The sequence below is a fragment of the Electrona antarctica genome, assembly GCF_951216825.1.
Source record: "Electrona antarctica genome assembly, chromosome: 10".
Classification (NCBI taxonomy): Eukaryota; Metazoa; Chordata; class Actinopteri; order Myctophiformes; family Myctophidae; genus Electrona; species Electrona antarctica.
In genome coordinates this window covers 10,667,676-10,677,675 of record NC_136791.1, presented here as the reverse complement: position 1 = coordinate 10,677,675, position 10,000 = coordinate 10,667,676, and the positions used below count along the sequence as shown (strand labels likewise).

Below are 10,000 nucleotides of genomic sequence, written 5' to 3'. Positions count from 1 at the left end.
TCAGGGTGGAGACTAAATGAAAGAACCTGCCTTGCCTTCCAGGGCATCCAGTGCAGCGCAGTCATTATTTAGTCACACGCCTCTTTGTAATCGTTTTCATTGGTTAAATATTCATAAAGCCCCCAGACAGACCAGACTACTTTGAACATGGCGTCCCCCATTTTAGGCATGTCGTTATGAATACGAGAACGCGCGCTCCCTCCAAAAGACGCCACAGCATATTCCTAAATGTAACTTCAGTAAAACTATGCCTAAAACGAACCTTATTCCTAAACGTAACTTCAGTAAAACTATGCCTAAAACGAACCTTATTCCTGAACGTAACTTCAGTAAAACTGTGCCTAAAACTAACCTTATTCCTAAACGTAACTTCAGTAAAACTATGCCTAAAACTAACCTTATTCCTACACGTAACTTCAGTAAAACTATGCCTAAAACTAACCTTATTCCTAAACGTAACTTCAGTAAAACTATGCCTAAAACTAACCTTATTCCTACACGTAACTTCAGTAAAACTATGCCTAAAACGAACCTTATTCCTGAACGTAACTTCAGTAAAACTATGCCTAAAACTAACCTTATTCCTGAACGTAACTTCAGTAAAACTATGCCTAAAACTAACCTTATTCCTGAACGTAACTTCAGTAAAACTATGCCTAAAACTAACCTTATTCCTGAACGTAACTTCAGTAAAACTGTGCCTAAAACTAACCTTATTCCTAAACGTAACTTCAGTAAAACTATGCCTAAAACTAACCTTATTCCTGAACGTAACTTCAGTAAAACTATGCCTAAAACTAACCTTATTCCTGAACGTAACTTCAGTAAAACTGTGCCTAAAACTAACCTTATTCCTGAACGTAACTTCAGTAAAACTATGCCTAAAACTAACCTTATTCCTACACGTAACTTCAGTAAAACTATGCCTAAAACTAACCTTATTCCTGAACGTAACTTCAGTAAAACTATGCCTAAAACTAACCTTATTCCTACACGTAACTTCAGTAAAACTATGCCTAAAACTAACCTTATTCCTGAACGTAACTTCAGTAAAACTATGCCTAAAACTAACCTTATTCCTGAACGTAACTTCAGTAAAACTATGCCTAAAACGAACCTTATTCCTACACGTAACTTCAGTAAAACTGTGCCTAAAACTAACCTTATTCCTGAACGTAACTTCAGTAAAACTATACCTAAAACTAACCTTATTCCTGAACGTAACTTCAGTAAAACTATGCCTAAAACTAACCTTATTCCTGAACGTAACTTCAGTAAAACTATGCCTAAAACTAACCTTATTCCTACACGTAACTTCAGTAAAACTATGCCTAAAACTAACCTTATTCCTGAACGTAACTTCAGTAAAACTATGCCTAAAACGAACCTTATTCCTACACGTAACCTCTGTAAAAATATACCTAAAACTAACCTTATTCCTACACGTAACCTCTGTAAAAATATACCTAAAACTAACCTTATTCCTAAACGTAACCTCTGTAAAAATATACCTAAAACTAACCTTATTCCTAAACGTAACCTCCATTAAACTATGCCTAAAACTAACCTTATTCCTACACGTAACCTCTGTAAAAATATACCTAAAACTAACCTTATTCCTACACGTAACCTCTGTAAAAAATATACCTAAAACTAACCTTATTCCTACACGTAACCTCTGTAAAAATATACCTAAAACTAACCTTATTCCTACACGTAACCTCTGTAAAAATATACCTAAAACGAACCTTATTCCTAAACGTAACGTCCATTAAACTATGCCTAAAATCTAATCTTATTCCTCAACTTAACCTCGATAAAACGATGACTAACCCTAAACGTATCCTAACCTTAACCTCAGTAAAACGAAAAACAAAAATACAAGAACTGCCGGGCACGAGCGGTCCGCAAAACGATTGGAAGCGTGCGGTTTTTTGTGTGTGTAGGGAGCTGGGGGGGGTTTGAACGTTCTGGTTATCGCCATTTTAGGTGAAAATAGATATCAACAAATTCAATAGCCCCCTCAAGCTCACAATGTGTCCCATTTAGCCGCATCACTCTCACACAAGAGAAACATAAAACATTGAAAGATTATGGACATATTTCACAAGGTTTCTAGTACCACGGTGACAGATTTGATATTTGAATATATTTATCACACTACTTTGCTTCTGTATGTGCGGCGCTGTGTGCATGTGTGTGCGCGCGTGTTACAGAGCGTTGTGTGTGTTTGACTCCGATAAGATAAGATCAGAGAGAGAGAGAGCGTTTTAACCGGTCTTTGAAACTGTGGCATTCTCCTTCCTTCCTCTGTCAGATCTCTCACCACGCTCACGGCCTCAGCAGCATGTCGTCTGACCACAACAAGATGACTGTGTAACCACTGTGGCTGAGGAGCGGTTCTCGGGCGGTAATGGATGACTCTTAATGAGCTCTACACTGAGAAAAAGGGAGGGGCTTGTGGTCATCACACCCAAACCTAGAGATCAGCCTTTAAAACCGCCGCCCCGGTGAACACCCACCAGGTGCCGGCGCCGCCGTGGATTCCGGTTAGACGTTGTCATCATTGCGGCAGATATGGCATCATCATGGCCAACAGGCGTGGCTGTCATTTAGCGCCAGGCGCTCATGTTCCTTCATTCATCATGTCAAGTGTTGTGGTATCTCTGGCTAACCGATGCTGTTGTTCTTCAAGGGTTTCTCCTTGATAGCGACGGTTTGCTTCGCTGATTGTGATCTGCTTCAGACGGAAACGCAATGTAAACGGGTTAGAATGGAATGAGACCACATTGTACTGAATACCGATTTATCTCGGACACATTTCCGTCATTGTGAGCTAGTACTCTATTTACTGTGGGGCCAGTGAGAAGTGTGTGTGTGTGTGTGTGTGTGTGTGTGTGTGTGTGTGTGTGTGTGTGTGCGTGTGCGCGTGTGCGCGTGCGTGCGTGCGTGCGTACGCGCACGGCTCAGAAATGCAAGAGACTTCTCTTCTGAGAGGCAGAAGTACAGTATAGAGAGGATGGAATAGAAAATTGTGTGTGTGTGTGCGTGTGCGTGCGCGTGTGCGTGCGTGCGCGCGTGTGTGTGTGCGTGTGCGCGTGCGGGGGGGAGAGAGACATTTCAAGAGTTTGAGCGGAGGAGCTTTTTGAGCCACAGATGGAATCAGAGACGAGGATGTGGGGTTTCTGAACTGTGTTACTGTCACCATAATGACAGGGTTTGGGAGAAACAGATTTATTACCTCTGTCGTTATGTGTCACCACTGCAAATCCTAAAGAACCCAGTCCTCTAGCGAGAGGAGGAAACTCTAAGCGAAACGACTCTTTGGGGTTTAGCCGCTGCAGTGGTCTGGATGCTCTGCATGCCAGGCCCGGTGCCCAAATGAATGGATAATGCCTCCTTGTTGCACGCTAGCTGGAGGTGAAATTCATTTATTCTCCCGCTGCCCGCACAAATGGCCTGAATGCAACACACATAATTGTTATTAAATGAACAAAGTACATTGCTAGACACAAGCATGCTCTTACCACAAACATTCTGTTTAATTCTCTACTAATGTGTACTAGTGTACCATAATATCTCCCGTACATGTATGTGGAAATAGCCCACATTACACCTCCCAGGAATTTCTCTGGCCTGTTATATCCTTGTTTTTTTTTTAAAAACTCTTTATTTTTTGGATTTTTGAATATGCACGAGACACAAAAGACAGACAAGGCATACATTAAAACAAAAAACATCAACAGAAGAAACAGAATAAAAATAAAAACAAACAAACAAACAAACAAACAAATGAGGTCATGGGATGTACAGCAACAAGCAACAACAATACATATTACAGACTTTTGGATTCATTGACAACCGGAAAGTTATATCCTTGTTTGACGTGTTCTCAGACGGCGTGTGATAGAGCGTCGAAAACGGCCCATTACTAAGTTCAGTACCGATGTGACTTATCTCGGACACATTTCCGTCATTGTCCACTCTATTTACTGTGGGGCCAGTGAGAAGTGTGTGTGTGTGTGTGTGTGCGTGTGTGCGTGCGTGCGATGCTGCTCAACAGTGCCATCCAGTGGTATTGCAGCTGTCCGTGCTCAGACACAGAGACATACATACATACAGTATACATAGGGACACATATCTGCGTATAGGAGCGGGTAGGCACCACTCAAAAATGTGAGTCTCCACCACTGTGTGTTAAAACGTGTGCGTGCGTGCGTGCGTGCGTGCGTGCGTGCGTGCGTGCGTGCGTGCGCGTGCGGGGGGACTGTCAGCGTCAGTAGTAGTATCCCCCCTCAGGGCAGGCAGAGGTTTGCTTATGTCTGGACGCCCGCTGGGAGAGGCTGCAGGAGCTGAGCAGCACACTGCAGGCACCAAGCCCCCACTGCACAGGCCTTTCCAACACACACACACACACACACACACACACACACACACACACACACACACACACACACACACACACACGAGTGCAGACAGTGTGACAGACAGACATTCATGCATATGCACCGGCCATAAACATAAACACACACACACACACACACACACACACACACACACACACACACACACACACACACACACACACCTCTTTACATGCAAATATCTTGTGCAGGTGTCGGTATACAGACGCAAAGGGCTGCACTGACTGACTACAGATTCATACACAGACAGACGCACGCACGCACGCACGCACGCACGCACGCACGCACGCACGCAAACAAGCACCACACCACAGACTCCACTCCCCCCCCTCCCCTGCCGTCTGTGTCTGCTGGCCGGCTGCAGACCGGACTGACAGCTTGATTCATGCCACCAACCCACACGCCATTGACACATATTTCAAATACACTGGAGGGATTCGCTTCCCTCAGCTCTTTTCCAGAGGGCGCCTTAGCAAAAAAAAAAGGAAAACAGAAAGAAAGAAAAACCTTCACCACACCGCCTGAAAGCTGGTACTTACTGAGAAGACTGCTATATATAGGCCTATACTATGCGTATATATGTATGTTGTATTATGGGCGTTTCCTACGGTATATTCAAATTTGGTGTGCCTAATGAGTGTGGGGAGCTAAAGTGAGCGTGTGCAAGACATGTGGAGACTAGCTGGTGCTCTGAAGGAAATACTTCTGTGGGTGAATAATCCTTGGGTGGCTGACAACACAGAGAGAGAGAGAGAGAGAGAGAGAGAGAGAGAGAGAGGACATACTGACGGACAGACTCAAATGTGTATACGGTAAGAAGAGAGAGAGAGAGCACAATGTGATGCTAAAGGTCAGAGTACTCAGGGCGATTCTTCTTATATCTTCTAAATCACTCAAAGTTCATGATTCAAAATTATTCAGCACTTTCAAGATTTTTCTAAAATGTTCAAAAATAGCAGATGTACAAGCTCATAGCGTGGCACAAAGTGATGTGGCGGTTTTAATGGGTGGTGTATGTTGCGAAGGCTTTCACTTAGAGTTCCATATATGGGATAACCCATAGTCCCATATATGGAGACAACAGCGCTATCCAGCGCTGACATCAGATTAATGTAGAAACTCCAAAGATGGATATACACTGTGGTGACATCATCGTAACACTAGACTTGCACAGCATAAAAGGCGGCTCCCATGGCTTCTAAACCTGATTCCAGGCAACGCACGCGGTATCTCCAACAGGTCAACATATACGAATCAAGGTATCTGGCTTTACAACCCATATACCTTGAATGGCTTGTATTACCTTGGGTACGAGAGTCTTCTAGATGAGACAGAATAACTGGCTAATGGCTAAGCAACTCGTAGAGCATTGAAGTAGAGGTTTCCACATCCCGGTTAAGTTCGTATCGAACACCACTGTAGCGGGTCCTAACGAAATAATCAGCACTGGTTCGAGCTATTTTACAGTGTCCCTATTTTGGGCAAATTTTCAGCATGTTTCCAAAATGCTATAAGTCCCACCATGCCGCGTTGTGAGCTTGTAGATCGGCTAAATGTTGCTGGTATGCATCGTACAATGAAGTGCTGTATGTGTACTGTAGGGCTTACATTAAGCGTGCACCCCGGCCTCAAGTATGATGCAAGAGTAAAATGGCTGCCGTGTGAATATAGTCAGTGTCTTGTTGTCATAACAGAAAGTAAAAAAAAAAGAGAAGCAAAACAGGTGGAAGGCTAAGAGTCTCGCCTCGGTCGGTCTCGCTCAATTTATTTTTCTTGCTCACTTTCCAACTGTCCAGAGATGCACTCTGAAGCACCCTGAAACCCCCAGTGTTTACACTGGCAGAGTGTATCATTACCGTTCTCATTGACGGGTGCAGCTGTCACGGGCCTAATGCTTTGTCATCACATGGGTGCCGGCGCCTTCAGAGTGATCGGCCTTATCTTGGACTGGAGCGCCTTTTTTTTTTATATAAACAGGCCCGCGGTGTCACAGCTAGGATGGAAAACAAACCCCTCCAAATGAATACATGAATACATTACATTACCCGGCTCCTCAATTAACCCATTAAAACCCTGAGGGCGTTAGTGTCTTCTTTTTTTTATATGTTTTTTTTTGTGGCTTTTGCCTTTATTTTATATATTTTATGGAGGGACAGACAGTAGGCTGACAGGAAATGGGGAGAGACATGGGGGGAAGACATGCAGTAAAGGCCGTCGGGATCGGGAGTCGAACCCACGGCACACTGCCAGACTGTATTACCAGCCAAGGTGCCTGGACCACTGAGCCATGGCCCAGGCTGCGTTAGTGTCTTCTAAAAGGGTTTTCTGAAAAACTATATCAGTGGTTCTCAAACTTTTTCTTGGCACCATCTCTAAATATTCTGTTCCAGTGGACCCCCAGAAGGAAAGATTTGAGTTAAAAATGATCGCTTTAAAAAATATATATTCCAAAGTTTGCAAATATTTTCACGATTTTCCAAAAATAGCAGATCTACTATTTTTGAATAGCCAAAGTATAAAATAACGGTTAAGGTGGTTAAAATCGAAAAAAGCTTTCCCGGTTTGAATGGGTTAAAAGTAGGTTTGCTGAGGAATTATGCAGTCTCCGGGCATAATGGATCATTTGCTGCCCGTGCCACGCTGATGAATATTGATGGCCAGGGAGTCGGGCGACGAGGGGTTGGGCAAGCGCGCTGAATGTGTAATGGTGTGGAAAACCCAGGCAAAACAACCATAGGCTGATCGGGCCAACAGTTGCGTGATATACTAGGATGGCTGTGTTTCTTTGCACAAACTCTTGCCACGGATCCATCGTTCGTTAGTCAAGTTGTGGGCTTCATTTGCAGCCCTGGCAAAAAGCACAGCGAACCTTTTCCTCAAGGAGGCCCCGGGAACGAGGAGATGAGCACAAAAGAAAGATCAATCAGGGGAAGAAAGAAGACTGTATTGGAAGGTCTTTGGGCAAAATGTCAAACAAAGCAAGAGGCTGCTTTATCTGTATGGGAACTTTCTTCAGCATTTCGAAACTATTGTGTGTGTGTGTGTGTGTGTGTGTGTGTGTGTGTGTGTGTGTGTGTGTGTGTGTGTGTGTGTGTGTGTGTGTGTGTGTGTGTGTGTGTGTGTGTGTGTCTGTGTGTGTGTGTGTGTGTGTGTGTGTGTGTGTGTGTGTGTGTGTGTGTGTGTGTGTGTGTGTGTGTGTGTGCGTGCGCGTGCGTGCGTGCGTGCGTGCGTGCGCGCATGCTATGCAGTATGCGTGCGTGTGAGATGATACAACATATAAAAGATATAGTAGCTGACAGACATGACCAGTGTATCATGTAACATGTACCTAATTCATGGCACACAGACTGGTCTTTCTCAACAGTTGGTTCTTCTGACTGTTCATTGTTGCTATAGAGTTTAGTGAAAGGTTAGCTTGCAAATTAAATGGCATTAAGGAAACACGGCAGCAGTGGGTTCACATTGCATCAGACATAGTGTTACCAAGTATAATTCACAGCATCACAGCGTTTTCCCTGTCATGGCATAATAATTCACAGTAACACTATATAGCGTTCTTCTCCTTTCCATGAATGATGACACTGCGGTGTCTCCAGTCCCGGCTTATGTTTGCGTGGTGCAAATCACATAATTGCCCAATTACTGTACCTGTGTTCTCTTTCCTGACAGACAAAGAAGAGACATTAGCATACCTTAAGTGTGTGTGTGTGTGTGTGTGTGTGTGTGTGTGTGTGTGTGTGTGTGTGTGTGTGTGTGTGTGTGTGTGTGTGTGTGTGTGTGTGCGTGTGCGTGTGTGCGTGTGCGTGTGCGTGTGCGTGTGTGTGTGTGCGTGCGTGTGCGTGTGCGCGCGTGTGCGCGTGCGTGCAGCCGTGCATGCTTTTTTTCCTTACATAAAATCATCATTCACTGACTAGGGGGTTGCTTGGGTGCAGATTGTTCTTAACTGCTATCGTTGTGTGTTTGCTTTTCAGTGGTGTGCCATCTGCCCTGCATAAATGGCGGCAAGTGCAGCGCCAGGGACAAGTGTCAGTGTCCGCCCAACTTTACCGGAAAGTTCTGCCAGATGCCCATTCAGAACGGACACCATCAGCAGCAGACATCCGGCAGCTACAGCCAATCCCATATCCACTCCACACACACACTGCCCCTGACCTACAGCAATGGACAGAACCCTGGTAAGACCCAATCAACTAAAGCAATCAATCAATCAATCAAGTAAATACTGTGGAAGGAGTGTACATTTAGGGCTGGGGTGGCCGAGGTTTAGAGACGTGGGTCTATGAGTGAGGTTTGATTTCCTGTCCCAGGTCGACAATCTGGGTAGGTGACATTAACAATGATTAACAGTGATAAACTATGTGCGGAAAAAAATGAAATGAACAACAACTGGATTAGATCAATGTCAAACTAATGTATTCCACCGACCTGCCAGCAACAAACTTGATCAGACAATACACTTTTTTTCCAGTTGGATTTAATTTAGCTGAGTGACAGATGGTGCAACACTGTTGGCCAAGCATAAATCAGGCTTTAAATGTGTGTGACGAATCTGGCGATCAAGTAATAGCAAGCATTTAGTATCTATCGCAATAGCTGTAAAAAAAATGTCTTAAATGCTGTAATAGGTGTCTATTACTGACTAATACTATGTAATGGTACAGTCTTAGGTTTATAGAAAGTAGGGATGTTGTGTGAGTTACTGTGAGCCTCCACCCTTTTACAGTAGGTGTTAGCTTAGTATGCAGTTTGGTGAATTCAGGGAGCATCATTAACAGATAAGCCGTCCGCGCCAGTATTCCATTAGTTGTAATAGATGGTTACATCTATGACTGGAGTGTTCCTGACTGCATGATTGAGTAGTGATGAATAGCCATGTTGAGTGCACTTATTAAAGGCGATAGTTCTACTAGCCCTGCCTTTCCCATGTGCCCTTTCTCCTCCAGTGAAGTATAGCCCCAACATCGTCAACATACACGTCAAGCATCCCCCAGAAGCGTCGGTCCAGATCCACCAGGTCTCTCAGCTTGACAACAACAACAACCACAACAGAGGGCACCAGCCAGGCTCCTCCTCCTCCTCCTCCAGCTACACCTACCACCACGTGGAGAGCAGCCAGAAGATCCAGCACCAGGGCCACAATGTGCTCTACCCCAGTCAGCATGGCTACCAGGTGCCCCAGTACCAGCCTGTCACCTCCAAGAGCCAGCTGGGCCGCTGCTTCCAGGAGACCACTGGAAGTCAGGTACGCTGAGCATGAAGCACCACCAACAAAACACACGTTTCGCCTTTTCCCTGTGTTTGACCCCCCCTGTTTTTGACCCCCCCCCCCCAATTTAAGAGGGAGAGAGAGCACCAAACTCTGCTATTTTGAGTTTTCTATTATTCTGACTTTTCTAAGAAGAAAAACTTGAAGAAACTACAGTTACATAATGCATTTACATTTTAAAGCATTGCCACACTGACATATCACTAGTGGCAATAACACAATCTGAGGCAATTTGATGAGTTGAAATCAGTTTTTGAAATGTTCAGCCCTAAATGAGCTACAGGGCACCCTACCGTGATCAATTATCTTT

General features: G+C 44.4%; 1 protein-coding gene across 4 annotated transcripts in view; it reads left to right on the top strand.

Annotated features, from left to right (window-relative positions):
• Window positions 1–10,000, top strand: part of ltbp1 (latent transforming growth factor beta binding protein 1) — a 123,128-nt gene that overhangs the window by 11,770 nt on the left and 101,358 nt on the right. For all 4 annotated transcript variants that reach the window (XM_079512394.1, XM_079512393.1, XM_079512395.1 and 1 more), the window contains exons 2-3: window positions 8,396–8,599; window positions 9,368–9,666. In XM_079512394.1, coding sequence (XP_079368520.1) covers window positions 8,396–8,599; window positions 9,368–9,666 — 503 coding nt within the window. The remainder of the gene's footprint in view (window positions 1–8,395; window positions 8,600–9,367; window positions 9,667–10,000) is intronic.